This window comes from Papilio machaon, chromosome 11, assembly GCF_912999745.1.
Source record: "Papilio machaon chromosome 11, ilPapMach1.1, whole genome shotgun sequence".
Lineage (NCBI taxonomy): Eukaryota > Metazoa > Arthropoda > Insecta > Lepidoptera > Papilionidae > Papilio > Papilio machaon.
This window is the reverse complement of record NC_059996.1, coordinates 3,642,358-3,664,900: the sequence shown is the minus strand read 5'-3', so window position 1 is coordinate 3,664,900 and position 22,543 is coordinate 3,642,358. Positions and strand designations below refer to the sequence as shown.

The window sequence follows — 22,543 nt, the reverse complement described above, 5'->3', positions numbered from 1 at the left end:
CGATGCAAATGTGGCATCGGTGATATAGGAAGAACAAAATTAAATCATAAATTTTAGTGAACGCAAAGGCAATGCGCTCGACGTGTTTTCTTTAACCGAATAGAAATAGGATTTTTGCAGCGAGATACGAGTGGTTTAGCTTTCCAATAGCTCGCTTGTGTAGAACATTTACATATCAGTATTCGATCACCGCACTGATCTTATTACATGTGCCAACGCCTTTAGTAATATTATAGTTCTTACTAATGTATCTGCAATTATTATCCGAACATTATTTTTTTATTTTAGACAAACGAATGTTAACATCTGTAACGGAAGAGTGTAATAATTCAATTAATTTTAAACTTTTAAAACGCTATATACATTCAGAAAAAAATTAAAAAAAAAATAGTTATCATAATAAACCATAGACAAAAAGATATAATTTACACGAAATGTTATATTATTTTGTATGCCCCTTCAACGTTTATTATACTGACAATAAGGTAATTCGTAATTAATAAAATTAATATACTAATACTCGTAGTAATTATTAAATGGACAGCTTGGGTCCTAATTTCACGTTGGACCCTCGTATACAGCTCCGTACACGGTTAATTAAACTGTCAAACTTCAGGCCTGCGCGAATTTCAATAGTGCGTATGCAAATTGCCTACAAAGTTATTCGACCCGGTCCACATAGTAGAAGAACAAACATATTGTAAGGTTATCTATTGCCTATTGAAATCAACTCTCATCCGCTGTTTTCTTTTCATACAACTATGATAATATGATCTTAGAATCAGATACTACTTAAGGATATATCTGTCGTACTATTTGAATACTGTATTTATAAGAAATAAACATGGATTTAATTTAAATATAATACATAAAAACTAAAATATGTCATTACAAGGTGTCCCTTTAGGCAAGGTTCCGAAGATACTGGCAGTCCCTTTGAATGGCTAGATTAATTCTTTGTTTGATTTTTAATAACGTCACATTACCTAGTTCTATGATGTTTTCACTACTGATGTTTATGATGAGTTATACTAGGAAATGTTTTTAATAATATCTGCTCTAAAACTAATTAATTCATTACACAACAGACTAATCTGGGTAATATTTTCGCGGGTATTTTGACGAGATGTCATGCGATTTATATTCTTTGCCTGATTGTCATAAATTGTCCAGTAGATTTTGTTGGTTTTTAATTAAAAATGTTGTTTTTTTTTTAATTGTTTCATACGTTAATACTGCTTAAATTAGTCCACCGGATAAATCAGTACTTATTAAAGTTTCAACAGGCAAAGTGCGAAGCGTTGCAAGTCAAATATAACGCGGCGAGACGCTACGCTAGACAGCCTACTGTTTACGTAAATAGAACAATCAATAGACTACAGTTCAGGTGAATCGAATATATTTCAATCCCTGTTCTACACCTACAAGAATAAAAATTGATCTAAGCAGTAAAAGACGTTTCAGATTTAACTCTGACAAAATAAAGTAAATAAATTGTGAGTTTTCCATCACATAATGTAATACCGTTCCGGTACCGTACTGGTATACCGTTCAAATCAATTTTAGAAGAACCCTTTTTAGACGATCCAATGATAGAAATTTGTGTTTTAGAATCAGTATATAATGATTCTATGTAAAATACAATTGAGACAGACAAAGACATCTCACCTAAAAGAAGCATTTGTTCCAAGCTAAAAAGTATGTAAATAATTTTTTTGTTCAAAGTAGTAGAATTCAATAAATTAAAAAAATCAATGAATCACATACCTCTGAAAAATATTGATCCTCGTGTGGGTATGAGAAAAATACAACAATTATGATATTTGAAAACAGAATGACAGTTTGTTGGAGAAGTACAAAGAGTATGTAACTACTGTCATTTGTTATCATGTACCACAAACAACTCTAACAGAGTTCGAAAAGCAAAGGTATAAAGTTCCTGCATCCACGATACACAATGAAACCTTTAATTAAAATTTTGTTACAGCTCACCCACTGAGTGGATTAAATTTTACTAGTCTATTTTTTTTTAATTAATTCCCATAATGTTTGTTATCGTTGTACGATTTATAATTTTTTTTAGTTTGTAACTAAGAATTTATTATTAAAAAGTACTTTTATCTTCTTGTAAGATTTTGCTTTAAAATCTTTCAACTTAGGTTTCGATATTCGGAATTCCATCCTGATTCGTGAATCTGTGGTGGACGTAACTAACAAATATACATACGTCCATCCAAATTAAAAAAAAATCAGTAAGATTAATGTTCAGTAATGCAGTCTTATTTTTTTATTATAAAAATTGTGAGAAAACTGTATTTTTATGAAATACTTAAGACGTACAATAATTTTATTTATTACATTATACTTATGAAAGTGCGTCCATAAATAACATTTCCTGGAGTCGAAATATGTTTACATAAAATGTCGTTTTTATGTTAATCTACTTTCAGATCCCCTATAAAGGCGGCCATCAAAATTTAATTTCGCAGAAAGCACAGTGAGTAATTTATACGGAACTTAGACGCCAACTCACCGTCCAGTTTGCCAAAAAGTTAACTTATAAATTTAAGTTTATTTTTTGTGATATTCTCATTACTTAACAATAAAAAATAACTTGACTTTCATGCGTACAATTCATTTCTATCAAAGTCCGATAACTTTTAAAACATCAGATCATTTCATGTTTCCCAAAGTCCACGAAAGGCTTGTACATTTAAATACTATAAGTCATTCGACAATTTAATTAAATGAGCTCCCTTCCACAAGGGTAGATCGCTAAATAGAAACTTAATCAGAACTGAATTGTAATCTAAAAGTAACCTTCCTGTTAAAACAATAAAGTACTATTCCTATTGGCATAGTTTTAAAGCCAAAACTTTTACCGCAAATACCACAATTTAAATCCATTTCAACTCATAATACTTTTAGAGGGAAACTGTTTAAAACAATTTCGAACAGTTAATATCATGTTATAACTATAAATAATATTTAATCTCTGTGCTATTGAGTTTTAATTCAACATTTACTTAATACAATGTACATCTCGTATCATATATAGTTTTACTTTTCAATAAAGTTTATTCAAAATATCGTATCTACCTGAATTTATCCAGGTCCAGGAAAACCAACGGTCCACTTTAACAAACCATATTGATTGTTCTATTCGTGGTATTTGACACCGGCTGTCTCCCGCTCAATTAAAACAGCATAAATCTATTAGAGTGCAACACGGCTTTGCACTTTGTGCACAAAATTAACATTAATATTTAATCTTAAATAGCATGCATTTAATATTTGCATACTTCGTTATGGAAGAAGGCAAACATGCAGAACATTTAACGGTTATATCCACTGCCGTAAAATTCTTAAAAATATATTTTGTTGACCTTTTCATTTTATATCGTTAAGGTTACGATGTAGTTTTGCTACAGCGTCACTTGATTCATCGAGAAACTGATTTCAGAAGTATACAATATATGAAAACAGCACATACAGTTTATCTGCTATAAATTCCCATATTAATTAAAATTATAGCTAGGCCCTCACGCGGTCAGTACAGGCTTAATTAAACTGTCAAAATTAAACCCTCTTTAAAATTCAATAACGTGCATGTAAATTGAGTGTAGACATTTTATTAACTACACTTAATTTTGATTTAAGATTAAAATTCCAACATATTCCGTTTTAAAATTACTCCGAAATTGATGAAGTAGTAAAAAAAAGTTAAAAAATAAGATCCGTTCGCCAGCTTTAATATAATGCGAAGTAGCAAGCTTTATTTAGTTGTCCTAATATTATTCTATGCCCACAAAATACACAGAGATGGAACTTTTCAGGAATATTTTAAAGAATATAATATTAGCACGCTAGAGGACTGAGGCCGGCTGAAGAACTATGTTAACATAGCGTTATCAAATATGCAACAGCTTTTAGACTGCTTCATAAACCACAACCACTCTGTATTGACCTAATTGCATTTAACTAAAGATTAAAACGGAAAAAAAATAAATGAGACAGATATTTCTAATATAATTACAGTAAAAAATTATAATAATGTAACGAGGTATGTAAGCTTTTCAGATGATTGTGATCTAAACGGAATGATGAGAAAAGAAACTAGTGAAAATAGTTTCCGTATTAAGTGTTCGATGTTTCGTGTGAGTTATCCTTTTTTCAAATTATGAAAGTCTGAGACGGTGCGTGTTGGACTGAGAAGGAACTCAAAAATCTGGCAGGTTGATGACAATATTGTTGGCATCATCAATCAATTTATATACAGGAATGGAAAACTAAATATTTTATGTTAAGACTAATAAAAACTAAAAAAGTTAAACTAAAGTTTATTAAATCTGACATAAAGAGGGTAAATAAAATGTGTAAAATTAAAAAAGCAATTTATATGTTGAGTTTAATTTCAACGATCCAATTTACATGAAGTTACAAATGTAGGAGATATTACCCGCCAGTTTCGTAGCTCAGCTTACAATCTCATGAAAAATGCAACCGTGCTAACACTACTTTATTATAAAGCCACTACATCTTCAACGTAACAACCTATTTACTACGGATTTGAACAGCGCTATCTAGACATTTATATTAGTCATATTTTTAATTCCATTTCTTTCAAATTATTTTTATTTTAAGACTGTGTAAGAAAAGATAATCATGGTTACAAAGGCTCATTTTAAGAAACTACGATGTACTTTTACTAAAATAAACAAAGGTATCATCAATAAAGCAGCAGCTAGTTCAGCTAAATAAACAATAAGTTTCAGTCTGGCTCTAAATAGAATGCTTTCCGTGTGATGGCTCTAAAAATATTTCATTTCTGGAATTGCCTCAAGCTCAAGCCAGAGACACGTCAAGTGACAGCTGAACTGATGTGTTCTATAACGAAGCCGAGCACTATGTTTTTATCGTTGATTCTATTATCTATATTAAGGAGTGCGATTTAACTTTTCAAATAACTGAATTCTGTTGCAGTATAATTTTTATAGTAAACTTGCTTCAATTTAACTATTCTTTTCGCCAACTCTTTTCTTAACCTTCACTCATAGACTGTTTTTTCACACGGCTATAATGTACCTTGTTTTAGATTTAACTACCCTGTATTCGAATAATTTATAACCTAAAATGTATACTTTCTAATACCATAACAATATTCGTAGAATACCGAATGGTCGAATGATACTTGTAATATACGTAGACTGTTTCTTAAAAAAACTCTAGTCTAGAATTGCAAAATTAGTTCGGTCTCTCCAGAGCGCATACAATTAGTAGAGTAAGCCTTCAATCTAACAGGATCGATCGAAACAGCTACTGTGTAGCATCCTGCGCCAATTAACAAGTATCTACGTAGAGACGAATATTAACTAGAAAAAATAACGACATTTCTAATTCATTGTTAAATTATGTAGTAGGTGTAAGAAAATGTGCTCTTAAATAATGTCTTTTGAGTTTGATTTGAAGAGAAGCATAAAGATCTGATTTATTTTAACATAATCATTTAACCATTGGTTTCTTAGTTTTGTTTGTTGGAAGGTATCTCTGGAACGTCTAAACGAATCTATATGAAATTTGGCACAGATGCAGAACGTAGTCTTATTATTTATTTTTTTAATTCTGGGCGGACTAAGTCGCGGGCGACAGCTATTCTCTTAAAACCTATCATCAACCCTGTCATTATCTTTGACAAAACAGAGATAGCACTATGATTTAACAATGGTAGACGCCAGCAACATCTGTTGCACGAATGGGCGGGGTCGACCGGTGCAATACCACGACCATACAGAAGACAGGTGTCAATTGGAAGCAATTCCGCGTTTCGACTGATGAGTGTGGTGCCGGAGGCCAATTTTAGTACTCTTTCCCTTCTCACCCTTTCATTATTAGGAAGGGATGGAAAGAAAGTGGATTTGGCGGAAGAGGGGACGCATAAGAAGGGGAAATATCCTCTTTATATGCGTCCCCTTCTCCGATGATTAAAGGTAGGCAACGCATCTGCAATTGTGGATGTCTATTATTTCGGCAAATTCAGGTGACCGTTTGCTACCTTTTCATGTTAAAAAAAACGGGGATTTTGGTCTCAGAAACCCACGGTTAGTAAAATTGAATAATAGAATGTTAATAACATCTTTAAATATTTTACTACAATTCTAAACCAAATTTCATTAGAAATTATTTGCGTGCGAAAGTAATTTTCTGTAGCAATAACATATTGTAATCCCTTATATTTTCCTTCTGTATTCCTTCTGTTTCAGTTTGTTTTTCTTCTAGATTTGTAGACACTATTTATTCTCATTTGTATAGTTTTTATTTACGGCTTATAAAGGAATAAATAAAAGATAAATCCAAATAAGTTGAAATGAAAGTTGATTATTTATTGTTAAATTATTATTATTTTCTTATTTTAATATATTGAAAATGTTAATAAAAAAAAACATTTAAAATATACCAAAGTTGACATTTCTGCTCATGATAAGAATTTATAGTTCCAATATTTTATTAGAAAAATATTATTATAATGTAATATACTAAAGTAACTAATTCTAATCGTTACATGTTACAACTAAATAAACAGTGTTGCTATTATTCGAAAACTATGTTACCAAGTTAAAAAAAAAACCAAACACCATTCAAAAAATATGAAACAAGCAACAGATTAAAAATAGCCACATTGTCAAATACACAAATACAATTTGAAACTTTTAAACATACGATACGGTAAATTTAATACAAAAATATAATTCAAAAATTCACTTTTATTTTGATCGGACATTCTAATTTAATTTGAAAAATACAATTTAAATAAACATACAATTCAGTTTTACAATTTAATAAATTTTTAAACATTTAATTTGAAACAACATTTAAACCAAATAATAATTTAAAACACTAATATTTCAATAAGAAAGAAATGATTTCTAAACGCATTTAAAAAATAATAAATTACGTCAAAATTGACAAAAGAGGCGGAGGTTTATTTTTATAGCTGACAAATGCTGTTTTTTTTTTCCATAATTTATAAAAAATATCAATAAAGGCATATAAATTGAAAAAATATGGTAACATTACCATCGTCTTAGCCAACTAGAATTGAATAATTCCTTGTAAATAATTCCCGACAGTTAATGATTGTCTAAACCAATCACATACAGTATATAATAACAGATATATTAATAATGATCTAATATATTTAATGGTGAGTTTTCTATGACTTTTTATATATATAATGAGCAACAAACACACAGACATACAAACTTATATTATACTGGAATAAGAAGGGTAAAGATATCCTGGTCGTTGACACAAAATAGTATTTATTGCTATTTGTTTTTTTTTTTTTATCTTTAAAATAATATAAAGAACAATTAATAATTATTGTGTTGTATTTTATTTTATGAGATAAACATTATCTATTTTATTCGGAGGAGCTACAAAATTATCATACAAACGACCTGTTAACTTAAATAAGAGATTTTATGTAAACATACGACTTGAGTGACTTTGCAACGGTCAAAATCATTTTAAATATGTTTTTAGTTGTTTGACTTTGGACACATTTTAATTTTTATTTATTATTTATTTCCAACCGTCTTCAAAATGGTTCTTAATTCATTTGTTGATTTATATTTATTATTAACTAACATAGGAAACGGCTAAAACACTCACGTCCGGTGTCGGCACCGACTAGTTTCTTACCCACTAGTCGGTGCCGACACCGGACGTGAGTGTTTCAGCCGTTTCCTATTTTAGTTAATGATAATTTATTTATTACTTCAAAACAAGATATATTGACGATACTTTATTGAAAAAAATATTGCGTATAATAGATTTATCACAAGTCAAAAATATTTTTAATTCTTTTTAAAGTAAAATTACCTCATTTCATAGCTAAGATAAAATCTCATACTAAATGAACATTTAAGTAAAATTAATTTAAGTATATTTCTATTGCTTTATGAATCAGTTTGACCAAAAATCTCCACTGCATTGACACTACATAGGTCATCCCTTAAGTTCTCTTTGACAACACAGAGATAGTACCCACAGTTAAAGTAATCTGAATTCACAAAAATACTGATACAAGTTAATTATAGAGAAATACGTTATCATTATTTCAGTATTATTAATGATACGGAAATAATTATGTTTACATGGAGGTCGGTGACCAGAAGTTCATTTCCCTGAGCTCCGAGGGTTTGGGTCTGAAGGCGTGAGCTGGTTTCATCAGCTTGGGCTGCTGTGTGCTTGTTTCGTTGTACATCAGTTTGGGCTCCCTACCTCTAGGAGATGGACCTAAGTTCTCCACGGATTCTGCTAATGTTCCACCTGAAATTATTATAAATTTATAAAAAAAAAATTAAGGTTATTTCTAGCATTAAATCTCATTACCCTTCTTACATTACCCTATCTATATTAATTTAAACTTGACTTTGTACTCTTTTCTGTTATATTAAAAAGATGCAGCAAGTTTTGTTTGTTAATTTAATGAATTATTACTACATACCTTGCAGTCTGGTCTCGATGGTGTCCTCCTCGGCGAGGGTCGAGGTGGATGTGGTGAGGTCTTTCTTGAAGCCGAGCAGCGCCATCGTCAGCCAGGAACGGTTGTTGGAGTCCTCCACAGGCTCGAACGGCGACGTGAAGTATCTGACACCAAAAATAAACCAGATATATCGACCCGTCCGATGAAAATATATATCCACTAGTTTTCGTTTATTCAGTCAAAGTAAACTATCTATAGCTAGCCTCAAGACTTCTTTTGGATAGAAAACCAAAGGAACTTGTACAGGTGAATTTGTCAGGCATAAACGGAATGCTAGATTATTTTCTAATGCTATATTAATCGTATTAAAAGCAATAAATCTCTATTTTCTAACTTAACCACAAAGTCATAAATAAACAACAAATAACTACGCCCGCTAATTGATCATAATTATACCTTTGCTTTAATAACCTAATGAAATTTGAGGTAAATGAATAAAAATATTAAATTGATAAATATGAAATGTATAACCGTAACCACTTAATAACTTAATTCGATAAAAACAAACATTACATATAGACAAATAATTAAAAATTAATTTATATCTTAATAGCCTGTCACATTGTATCAAAGAGTAAAAACAAATATATTTATTACACTAATAGCTTTTGCCCGCGACTTCGTTTGCGCAGAATTAAAAAAGATAGAAGTGTATTGTGGAAATATATGAATCAAATGTATTTCACGGGAACCGTAGATTTCCGGTATCACAGGTAGCCTATGTATTCTTCCAGACTATGTTCTACTTCGCCGCATACTTAGCCGTTTTAGAGATATATGGTAACAAACATCCATCCAAACATCAAAACTTTCGCATTTATAATATAAGTAAGGAGTAAGATAAACTTTTGAAATGAAGTGAAGAGATTTTTTTACATATGCCTACTTAGTATACTTAGCATATTCAGTTATCTAGAACGATAATAAGCTTTCATCTCTCACAATTTACATTAAAATATAAAGACTACATGTATTATAATTATAAAGGAAAGGTGCCGGTGCCTGTCACACAGTTCATACTGTGACAGGCTCCAACGCTCAACCTATCTGTGTAACTCCATGTTTGTGAAAAATTTAATTAAATAAAAAAATCATTTTCTCATGATAACATAGTACAGTGAAACTTGGTTAAGTGGGACCTGGATAAGTGAGAAACCTCCATAACTGGAACTTATGCTGAGGTCCCAACACTTTGGCACTGAATTACCTCTGTTAGTGGGACGAGGTAAACCTCTATATCTGGGATTTGTTCTTTCGATTTATCATCATAGTTACCTCTATAACTGAGACAGCGAGTAAATTTTATATGCATAAACCTCTGTAACTGAGATAACATTGTTTTTTTTTTTTGTACTTCAAATTTTGAGCTTCCATTACCTTCAGTTTTAGTTTCGCTTTACTATCATACAGATGTTTATTTGAAAAATGTCAAACTGAAATAACTGAAATAACCTGTATTCTCACCTCTATTAATGGAACCCTCTGTAAATGAGACAGATATTTATTTATACCTGTATATCTGAGACACTGGGTAAGTGGAATACCTCTATAAGTGAAAGGACATTGCAGGCCCCTTGATGTCTCACTTAACCAGGTTTCACTGTATAACTTGATGTACCAACGTCATAGAATAATCAATCAATTAGTGCGCACTATTACATACAATTTACGTAAGCAGTTCATTACATCTTGTGTAATGTAGCATTTACATGTTAAATAACAACTCTATTATTGGAATAATTATCTGCATCTTAGAACTCAATTAAAAATGTGTTTCAGACAACAAACCAGCACCATATGCCGTAAGTATGTAGAAATTTTTACTTTTTTTTATATTACAAGGTGGCAAACGAGCAAGCGGCCACATGAATTCGCCGAAATGGCAAAGCGATCACTGCCCATAGACATTCGCAATTACTGATGCGTTGCCTACCCTCAATCGACGAAGGAGGAGACTCACAAAAAGAGAATATTTAACCTTCCTATGCATTTCTTCCATCAAATCCACCTCCCCTTCCCATCCTTTCCTTATAAGAAAAGAGATGGCAAGGAAAAGAGGATTAAAATTAGGCCTTCGACACCACACTCATTCACGCCTGTCTTCTGCGTGGTCGTGGTATTTCACTGAGCGAGGCCAATTCGTGCAACTGATGTTGTTGTTGATGGCGTATACCATTGTTAACTTAATACTAAAACATTCGAAAAGACATGTAAAGGGGAAAGATTTGGGTTCTAAGAACTTATATCAGGCAAATATTGTAGTAATTAATCTTACTAATATTATAAATGCGAATGTTTGGATGGATGTTTGTTTGTTTGTAGATATCTCCGGAACGACTCAACGGATCTCGATGAAATTAGGCACATATGTAGAACATAGTCTGGAAGAACACATAGGCTATTTACAAATTTTTTTTTTAATTCCTCGCGAATTGAGTCGAGGACGACACCTAGTAATTACTTTTGCTACTTTAATGTAGATAAAGCATAAGAAAATAAAATATTTTCGCAGTTATGGGTCATCATATTGCATCGAACATCAACAATGAACAGGGTGGTATTCAAAATGGTTATGTTTTTAATTAATTGGAGAAAAATACTAGAATACAGGGTCGTATTCATGTTTTATAATAAAAAATTTTTTGTTACCTATTTCCAATCATCCTCCTGCGGCCAGTCGGGCTGGAGGGGGGCGAGTGCGCGGGGGTGGCGGGCAGGCTCCTACTGCCGCGGCGAGTCTGCAGGTTGTACTGGCGGGCAGTGGGCGCCACCGCCTCCTCCTCCGAGGGAGACGCGACCGTGAAACCGCGCGGAGAACGATTCGACTGGATCATCTGATGCGCCACCTGCAATACACAACAATACACAGGTCAAACAAACTGGAAGCTGGCTTTGCTCCAAAAAAATGAACAACACATATTCTACAAGAATTTATAGGAGACAGTGACTGATTGTCTTCATCTTGTAGTTAATGTTATAGCCTTTGTTTATATGTAATTCACTCTATTTTTGTATATCAATGATGTAGTCTTAAAGTCCACTGCCGTTACACTTGTAATAATACATACTGCCATCCCTTTCGTTATCTTTAAAAAAACAGAGAAAACAATATGTGTGTGAGTCAAGTAAATTACAGTTTAATTTATTCTTAACAAATTAGCAGTCATATTAAGACTTCATTATAACGAACAAAAGCGTTACGAACAAAAATAATTGTCATAATTAGCATAACGATTCACAATAACATGCTATGAAATTTTCTAGAAAAAATAAATATAGAAATTACAGCGATACAGATATATGTATTTGAAGATACGGGAAATTTTATATTTCAATTACAAGATCGTTTACTTGATGTTAAGACATAAGTTCATAAAACATAAGATCTTACTATCTTACTAGTATTATAAATGCAAATTTTGATGGATGGATGGATGCTTGTTAGTACGTAACTCCAGAACGGCTGCATGAATCTCGCTGAAATTTCGCATAGATATAGAACATAGTTCGAAAGAATTATGTTTTTTTTTAATAATAATAGCTATTGTAATATAAAGTTGTTTGAAATTCAAAGTCAAAGATGATCTTTAAGAAGTTAGATTTTAGGTTTTAGAATAGATCTAGTACAGTTATTCTAATATAGGTACTGGCCATTTGTTCGATCTAGGTCGTCTATCATTAACCGTAGTATTCGGAGCGCTGAGTGAACTTTGTCCGTTTTAAACATTAATCATTAAACTATGTCGTGAATTTAAGTAGATAATTACAATGTTGCAATCATAAAAAATTGACTATGATTTTTAAATAAAACATTCATTCCTAAATATGTAATATGACATCTAGCGTATTATTTGTTTTAATCTTTGTGAGGCAAATTCTAAGAATTAAGAGTTTCAGAGTTGACTCGAAGAAGAGAGAATTTTAATAATTTAATGACATACATTTTGCACTTTTCCAATCAACTGAAAAACAGCTGCATGATGAAATATAGTAAACAAATTAACTACTAGCAAGATACGTTTGACCTTTTCAAGTTATCATGCCTGATATTCCTATATGAATTATAGCGTTCATTAATTACTGTTAAAGACTTAAGGTGATTACTTATAAACATTTAATTAATTATAATTAGTTCATCCTATATGAATGTCTGTCACAAGGAAGTAAGAAAGTTATAAACGAAAGTTTGAAAGTCTAGGAACGCAGAAGTTTCGATGTTACATACCTAGTACGCATCTTACCTAGTTACGTCACATAACTAGTTAAGATGCGAAACTTCAAAGATATGACAGACATAGGTACAGTCTGTTTGTCTTTCAAGTTATATCTTGTACCCATATTTTTTAAAATGTCATTAACATACTGCCTAACTGGTTCACTATGAGGTAACCTCTTTTAAATCCGATACTTAAAAACATCTTTCAGGAAGTCAAAGAAAGACGGTATGCAATAAAGTCTGTGCTTAAAAGATAGAAGGAAAATACTCTTAAGCTAAAGAAAAAAGCCCTCCATGGACGTCGGATCAATTAATGTTAGGTGATCCGTTGCTCGTTTGCCTCCTTTATTTAAAAAAAATATCAGTTTGACTTTCCGGGTCGGGTGTCGTGTGCACTGACCTTGACGACGGAGTTGCCGCACGCCGCGCCTTCGCCTTTAAACCCATCCTCCGTGTCAACTGACGCCGGCTTTGAGTCCACTGCAAAACAAACAGAATAACATATTAATTAAATAATAAAATTCGACAACAACTAGTTAAGTTTGCAAATATTTAGTCAGTATTTACACTTAACTGCGAAATGAACTTACTTTTTATAAACGAAACCTACAATAAGATTATTCATAAGAATACCATTGCAATCAGCATATTAAGCTGTAACGGGAAGATGCGCTCTAGTAAACACAATCGCTCTTAATAAATAACGAATTTCACAAGCTCTCGAACCGCTAGGTCTCTTCCATACGCTGACATCAACAGATAGAGATGCATAGTTTATTACAAACTTCTGCTCATGGATTATTAAGAAAGAACATGATTTATTTACATTATAGGTACGTCAGGTAAAAGTAGTTGTTTTTTATACTAAGGATCCGCGTGATATTTTTTAATTTTTGCATTGGATCATTTGCATCATTGCACTTTATTTATAACCAGCTCCAAAAACATACCTTTAGGGATTTATTTTTTAAAATAGTTTTAATGTACATTTTTCTAATATGAAAAATAAATCTAGAAAGATAAACCGTAAATCTAAAATCGAACAAAGACAGGGAAATGAAAGGCAACACTTTGAAGACCTTGATATAGCCACAAAATAGTTGAACGTGTTAGAAACCACTTCAATCTTTACAATGTCGAGGAAATTTGTTAAATTTAATTAAAATTCATGAATTAGCGTTAAAAATTACTACTTTTTTATACAGATTACCATGTAGGTACTAGGAACAAAAAACCTTCGACAAAACCTAATAGATATAATAAAAAAGCCAATGTGAACAGTACAGATATGCGATATAAAAACCGAAATGAAATTTTAAAAAAAAAACTTTGGAAAGACGAGAAAAGAAGCGTTTTACTGCTTTTGTTCCTATCAGTGGAGGTATTGCCTTGAACAGGCGGCTAGTTTCGCCGCGCTGAGATATGATCTAGCACCAACAACAAATTTATAGATTAATATTTGTATAAAACAAAAAAAAATATAGATACAGTTCCTTGTCTATGTTCAAAATATATATATTGTAAATAATTAACTTTTAAGGAATTTAATGCGTTTTGATATTCTACGAATAAAATGAAAAGTGCAACTTACAAAACAAAACAGTCCTTGGACACGGCACAGATTCAAAATGTCGATCTGACGAGTATTTTTTAAAATTCTTTGTTTAAAGAACAACAAATACAAGTCTGTTCACAACGATCACACTGAACTATTAAAAAGCCCAGAGTTGGTGACAAGGTCTCCCTTTTATCAATGAACCTGCGTTACAAATGACTGCAACACTAGAACGGGACGTAAAATGACGTTTAATATAAAAGACGCAAAACCTGTTTGTAAGTAGGCCGCCGATAAGTTGACGAGTTCCGTCTACACTTGAGTGTTGCCAATATACGAAAAATAACAATTAAAAAATAGTCCACCATTTTTTTTTCACCTTTCAGTGGAACGAAGATGACCGAACGACGTCATGATTACTAAGAATGTTGCATTCATTTTCCACTTTAGAATGAGTAATCGAATTGCAATTTAATAATATTAAGTTCGAAACTGGATACAGATAGAATATACTAGTGATCGCTCGTAAAATCAGACAAAAAAATACTATATAGGACATAGGGCCAAGTTAAAAGTGCCAGTTTACACCAGCAAGTAATTAAAGCATGGCTTTTGTGTTAAAACCAGATTAAATATGAAATAAAAAACATTTTATATGAAGAATTCAATCTTAATTATATTTAATAAAAGACTGACTTTCGTTACAAATAAGCGATGTCTATGCTTCCGAAATCCGCAATTTATGAATTGATGAGACTCACAGCGCCGCGAGCTACGAGTTCGAATCCAGGTCTAGATTTTTTTTTAATTATCAATAGTATCAACGATCGTTAATAGATTTTTTTCAATGAACTAAATAAAAGGACAATCTAAAATGATGAAATCGTTTAAAAATGCGTATGTTTTAAAATAATAAGAGAATTTTGCTCTTGCAAATTCGGAGAATCGGCTACTATTTATTTTTCATACTCTATTACGTTTTTTTTTGTCGCGGGCCAACAGCTAGTATTTTATACAATTTTATAAAGATCTTTTTGATAATTCGTTTTACACAAACCAGCCCTATGTGTGCTATAGACAGAACTAGTTACAATCTGTTTACGTGGAAAATTTTAGTTGACAGCAATGTAATAAACATGTGCCTATGAATAAACATCTTTGATATTGACCACTATTATGTTAATAAAATATGAATAAGAAAAAAATAATGAGGAAGGAAGTCACGCATTCACTAAAGCTTTTAAGTATTTTTGTGTAACTAAATCAAGAATTAAAAACATTTTTTATTTACAAACGTCTATTTTGTATGTTTAACAACTTTGTTACGCATAAAAAGTTATAAAACATACAAAAAAGAAAATTTAATAATTGTGAAATCATTGAAATAATCTTTTAAAGATAGTTAAATCTTACTTAGTTATTGAAGAAAGTACTAACAAAATACAGATAACCGTTTCATTGATAACGGTGTTTTTGTTGGAGATTTTTATCTATAGTGTGCAGATACGTTAAAGAGTATGACGATTTCAAAAATTTAAAAATGTGCAGTTTTTAGAATCAGTGAAAAACGGTCATATAAATTGAAAATTCAAAAGTAGGCAACAATGAAGGTTACTTGTTCATTCTCATACATAAGAAAATAATAAATAATTTTAAAGTTGAACAAAAAATTAGATTTGTCTTTTAAGACAGTTCTCAAATCTTCTGTATAATTTACTAAATCAATACAAGTTCGGTTAACACTCGCATTGTCTTCGCTGTTCTCATATTTTGTTTATAAATGCGAAAGTTTGGATAGATGTAGATGTTTGTTACTACGTATCTCCAGAATAGCCGAATGGATCTCGCTGTATTTTGCCATAGATTTAGAACATAGTGTTGAAGAACACATAGGCTATTAAGTTTCTTTTTTATAAAGCGGGCAAAAGCTAGTCAAGTAATATTACCTGGTTTATGAATAGGTGCAATACCGTGCAGAACGTCTTGGCAAGGCTTGGTGTGTTTAGACCAGTCCTGCTCTTTGATAGTGCTGTACGCTGCCGTCGTCGCTACATCTTTCTGCTTTTCGTTCATCAACTTCGGAATGTCTCCGACTTTCGGTTTGCCGAACAAGACATCTGTTTTAGGGTATCGTATGTAGAAGAAGGAATCTTCAGGTGCCGGAGGGGAAGCCGCAAACGGTTCGAATTCCCTGAGAACAAAATTTAATATGTTTAAAAAATAACACAATAAAGAGAAACACAATCTAGTTCTTAGTACATTGAATTCTAGAATGAATAATATCGCGTTATCACACACAACTAAAAGTGGATTAATGAAATAGATATAAAGAAATCAATTTAGTTACTATACAAAAACTTACGAGAATAAATTATTGCATTGAAGTAGAATGTTCCTTCGTTTTAACATTGTATGAGTTTGACGTTAACAAAAACCAAACCGGCTAAATGTTATAGGTACAAGTGGCAATGAGATGGCGTTGCCTACAAAATGTTTTCGTGAACTGAAAACGTATAGTAGGCGCGGTTGCCTTTTATACGACACAGATAAAGTTATATTGATGCTAAATCTTATCAGGATAACATTACAAGTGAGCTACGAATTGTGTTTGAAAATAACACATGACGACGTCATCGGACGTTCGCCAATGAGATCGAGGCACGAGCCCAGCCCCCGGCTGGTAGCGCATGACCGAAACAAAACACGTCAGCAAAGGTCAAAGACAACGAGGAGCTACACAAAACTGGTCCGCACTTTTATACCCTCAAGGCGAGAATATGCTCTTTGTAAAACTTTCATTCAAGGAATATTCGCTATGATTTGGAGTGCCTCTTATGCGGAGAACATGAGCTAAATTTATACACGGTTTTGGCAAGCTCCTCGCAAATGAGTTCCCAGCTATAGCAAAGACAAATATTATGTGAATGCTATGAATTGGATCATTAAAACCATAATTTCAATCCCTGGCAAGAGAAAAATGGTAATCGAAATAATTTAAGTGAAATTACAAGCCATATAGTAACTCTTAGTAAAGTAGTTATTTAATTCTCAGTAACAATTTTTCACAAACAAAGACCGAATCATCTGGAATATCTTATATTTGTTTTTCTTTACTCGTTGTTATTTAAACTATTTTTAAAATGCAAATAATGCTGGTCACGATGAAGTTGTATCACTACATTAGATACTTTTATGTCGATAATGTGAGAGACATGTCGAGTACTAGTGCAATTACCTTTATATGTCAGACATCTACCACTACAGTACACGGGCAATTTGAACCATTTTTAAACAAACATTTTTAAAGAAAGGGGGGACAACAGAAATGTAGAGTGATAGATAGGTGTTTGTAAGATATATAACTAGGTATGATGATCTAAATAAATAATTACGAACCTGAGTAAGTCTTAGTATTATGCAAACAATTTAGCCTTCTGTAACAAACGCTACGTAAACGAAATCGGAATGTTAAAACAATAGAACAATTCATTGCATTGAACACATGCTTTAGAATTTTTCACACGTCTTTGAAATTAGGGGCTACATACACTCTGAGGAAGTTATTTTAAATAAAACATTAATTATCATATTAAATAGTTGGTATTGATAGAAATCTGCATTAGTATAAATTCTACGTTTTTCATAAAGTTTATAAGTTCCCTTAAAATCACTTCCAACTTTGGGGTGGCTCACAATTTCGCGAGAGACGCTGCATATAACATAATTATGGGTACCCAAGGGATGGGAGCTTACATAAAGATAGAATTTTATAATAAAATGAACCAAATGAAAATTAGAACATAAAAGACCACTCAGAATCTTTTCCAATTTATCTATAGACCATTTGGATAATGAAACACATAGTTACAGTATTTATCAACTCCATACAAAAATAACGTTTGATTAAACAAAGAGCGATAACAAGACGTGGGTGGGGAGAGGGTAAGCAGCTCGTAATCACTACGTAACAAATAATATTTACATTTAGATTATCGCATGTCGCACGGTGCGAATAACATTGATAATACAAATTAATGACGAAACATAACATTTTAAATTCTCATAACCTTCTTAAAAAATTCATTCAACTCCTTTAATCTTATAATCTAGATTCTAGAATATCTATTGTACACAAACAAGTAGGTACTTTAACTTGCTATTTTTATATGCAATTATTGAAAAATTGATGGTCAAGAATCGATTACTGGAAATGGGAAATTGGTTGGTATATAATCCCTGTTTAATTCAATGTCCAAACATGAACCCTGTACAACACCTTAAGGCACAAATAGGTTATTATTTCTGTCACTCAGCGCCCCTTTCTTCATCACCACTCGATAATTTTTTATTTGTCTAATAAGGTTTGAACAACAGGGGAATCAGGCATCATTAATAAATTAAATTAATTAAGACCGCGAAGTCCTCAAAATAAACACTCGCCCTGAAGATGGACCCCGACGGGTCCGAAACGAGTCGGTGCCGTCACCGGGCGATCACACGTGGGTTAAGCCGTTCTTAATTATTTTACGAACGTTTAAGAACGTTAAAGACATCATTGAATTATTTTTTTGCTCTTCATTTTATAACCAGATAAGTCATTTTGGCAATCATTCAACTTTATCAATACGGGTGCTATCGAGAAATAAAAACAGCAATGTCTGATATTGTTGTTTTTTCATTGAAAATCAGCTTTGTGTAAATTTCACATTTCTAGATAGCAGTTGCTATCAGTAGACATGAAATAAAAGATATTGTATGACCATACTTTGTTACTTTCATAATCCATTACAGAGGGCATAGCACGAAAATTTGCGAGAAAGTATTCTTAATATCGTAGAAAAAAATTGTATTAGATTTGTGCAACTTAGTACACTCACAAATCTTACATAATTTTTGTCGATAACGTTACGAATACTTCTTGCAAATTTTTATGCTTGATCCCCAGATCCAACTCATCATAGAGATGCTACATGTGCGTAGCGCTATGATTTTTACTGAAAGGGGACATACGAGCAAATGCTATACGCAACGCATAGTTATGTTAAAATTGCAGAATTGCTTAACTTTGAAACCTAAACCTAAGTTTATTTGTCCCTACTACATGTCCTACATATAACAAAATAGAAAATAAATTAACATGAAACCCGATGTGATAACGAATTTCTAATGTGAAAAACTTCGGTGATTTTCACGTTTGTTATAAGTAAATGCATACTCCTTGCATACAACATTGCTCTGAAATTTTACTGATTTCGTAATTAATCTTTAATGACAAAGTTTAAATGACTCACTGTATTGCAACATAAAATTTCAATATGTACTATACAAAAACAAAAATTAAATTAAAAGAATCTTAATATCTCACCAATCTTCCTGTGATTGAACATTCTCACAAGTACAAGTTTCCGTACATGAATTCATTTTAAAAATACAAAAAAAAATAAGCAACCACACAACTTGTTGCGTATTTTCTTTAAATACTTCTAATACAAATCTCATTCGAATGTATTGAAGCGCAGAAAGTTCCATGACAAAATCAATGCTGTAATCTTATTTGATAAGATATATATAATAGATATATTTGTAAATGTAGGAATATCAATAACAAAAATAGTTTAATTTTCAGATAAAGCTGGTATCGACTACTTGAGGTCTGAATAAGATGGTTTTTGTCTAATGGCTTTTTCGATTTTAACTAAAAAGTATAGTAACATGCACGAGACGATCCCCAACACATATATACTATGTCGATATATAGTAATGTCGATACAAATTATGCTAACTGCCGACCATGTGCTGGCCTCGGAACTTAGTTACATAAATCCTGTACAGCATTGCATTTGCGCGATTTCATGATACACCTTAAAATAGTTATATCACTAGCTCACTATATCTATCTGAATAAAATGAACAAGCCTTACATCTTTACACAGTTGATTTAAAGCAAACGCGATTGCATAGATACGCGATATAATAGAATCAACTATGAAAAAAAAAAGGAAACTAACCTAACCTTACAATACTTTAAAAGAATAACATACAATCGTTTCAACGCGTGATAAATACAGGTTCTTGTTTTTCTCCTTTCCATTATATTGAGAAATTAACTTAAATCTGCGCATATTACGTGGAGTTAATAAAGATGTACCACACGATCAATGTTCTTGGATACTTGTAATCTCGCTATCAGATTATTAATGTTAAGCGGATCAATGTCTGTTTCTTCATTTGTTTATGTTTTGTAATCTTATTTTATTAACATTGTATGTTTCAATGACAAACGATACAAAAATAGATGTACAAACCCATTACAACATGCTAGAAGTAAATCAATAACGTTTAACACGACAGAAATAACAACTTTTCCTACTAAGCAAATGATATGTTTGTTTATTTATTTATATTGTATATATTATACCCATTATGTATAGTTTCTATTTACCTCGCGCAGTGGGGAGTCACGGTGTAATAACGTGATTGAGTGATTGTTGGTTACGTGACGTATCTCAACAGATTGATCGCTGATGACGTCAATAGTATAATTTTCAATATCAATGCAATCTACGACATGATATAAGAATATATCTTTTATTAACAGATAAAAAGCTAATAATAAAGTCTTTTTTGCAATGTCACTGTAATACAATAGGTGAGTGTACAAACCACTCCAATACAGGAACATATTAATGTCCCGGTTTCAAGTACACTGTATTGCAATATATCAAAGTATATTCCTTTAACTCCGAATTATAATTCGATCTGAATAATAATTCCATTACTAATCTATACCTGTATAGTAATGTGGAAAGATTTGATTGTTAGTGTACATTGAATAGACTCCGAAAATACTGAACCCTAATGTTGTGAGTCTACACTATCCCCTGGCGACATAAGGTATATTTATTATGTTATTTTTTTATCTGTGCGAAAGAAGTGGTGGGCAACTGCTAGAATACAATTTTAAACTTTTGTTAGTATAATTTAAAAGCTATTTTCTCTTATCTTACCCTATGAAAACGTTAATTACATTTACATTGCATAAAACAATATAAAATATGGTAAACTCTTGGCACTTTCACAACAATAGCACACATGCAATGCCAAGTAATTGAATAAACAAAACACCGCTGAAGGCATGCTGCAAGGTTGAACTATACTTTCTAATAATTTAGCTAATTGTCAGTTGCTAAACACAAACTATATACACAAAACATTCTTTCTAGTACTTAACTGGTTGACCTTCATGGCAATTTATGTTTTAGTACTTTGGTGTTAATTGTGACAGACAAACTTTTCCAATGACTTATAACATGAAATTTAGTAGAATCACTAACAAACTGGCATGAAGGTTTCAGATGAAGTCAATGATTTCAAATGTAAAAAAAATTAAACCATAATTTAGTAATATTCTTCTGTCAAAATTGCTGTTTGAAACTGTATGTGCTTAAATAGGATACATCATTTGATTTATTTTATATGAGAGTCTAAAACTAGAAATTTTAAAAAATGTAACATTTAAAACTCGGAAACAATTTTAGATTGTTTGTCATCAAAATTTATATGTGAAAACAAAAAGTATTCTACATTTTACTTTACCAATGTGATGCTTGACATTGTGTAATTCATGCAATAATTTTATGCAGTAAAATTAAATGTACTAACAAATGCATACTTACTTGACTGGTTTAGTCTTCATCCAAACTGGCAGGGTTATTCCATCACTAAGTTCTGGATCACTCGAAGCCATTTTGATTTTAGGGAAATTTAAAATATGAAGTGAAAATAGAAGGGTATACAACACAAAATATAACTAGTTTGTCTAACTATTCCAAGAAGTAAGATAATGATTTAAGATTTTAAACCACAAATTACAATGAGACTGAACGTTATACTAAATCAATTGAAATATAAATTTTATCATGAGCAAAAAAGATATGAATGAATGGTGTACCAACATTAAGAAAATTTACTGATATTCTATTGTTTACAAACTTATTATTTAAAAAATTACAATTACAAAATTATAAATAAAATTACAGCTCAAGACACTGTTTGAGACTCAATAGATTTCTTGCAAACTGATGAACCAGCCATCTGAAAAACAACATGTAATGTTACATAACAAAACATTATACATGTGGGTACAATGCATGTATACATTTACTTTGCAAATATATAGTATTAGTATTGCAGTAGTGAACAATCATTGATATTTCAGATGAAC

The 22,543-nt window shown here is 31.6% G+C and overlaps 1 protein-coding gene across 3 annotated transcripts; it reads right to left on the bottom strand.

Annotated features, from left to right (window-relative positions):
• Window positions 1-7,798: 7,798 nt before the first annotated feature.
• Window positions 7,799-22,202, bottom strand: LOC106714205. Of its 3 annotated transcripts, none has more exons than XM_014507181.2 (6): window positions 19,685-19,755; window positions 16,266-16,510; window positions 13,165-13,244; window positions 11,198-11,394; window positions 8,510-8,652; window positions 7,799-8,331 (listed from the first exon to the last, which is right to left on the bottom strand). In XM_014507181.2, the coding sequence occupies exons 1-6, from the start codon at window positions 19,738-19,740 to the stop codon at window positions 8,153-8,155; spliced, it is 900 nt and encodes a 299-aa protein (XP_014362667.2). In that variant the 5' UTR covers window positions 19,741-19,755; the 3' UTR covers window positions 7,799-8,152. The 3 variants fall into 3 exon arrangements, with proteins under 3 accessions (XP_014362667.2, XP_014362684.2, XP_014362675.2); XM_014507198.2 differs by lacking the exon at window positions 19,685-19,755 and adding an exon at window positions 16,682-16,842; XM_014507189.2 differs by lacking the exon at window positions 19,685-19,755 and adding an exon at window positions 21,996-22,202 and having other exon boundaries at window positions 7,800-8,331.
• Between the last annotated feature and the right edge of the window lie 341 nt (window positions 22,203-22,543).

Coding starts and splice junctions, on each gene's coding strand:
- LOC106714205 (XM_014507189.2), bottom strand. CDS start 22,066: ATGGCTTCGAGTGATCCAGAACTTAGTGATGGAATAACCCTGCCAGTT. Junction 11,395..13,164: donor GCGGCAACTCCGTCGTCAAG/GTCAGTGCACAC, acceptor TGTGTATTGCAG/GTGGCGCATCAGATGATCCA. Junction 8,653..11,197: donor AGGAGGATGATTGGAAATAG/GTAACAAAAAAT, acceptor TTTTGGTGTCAG/ATACTTCACGTCGCCGTTCG.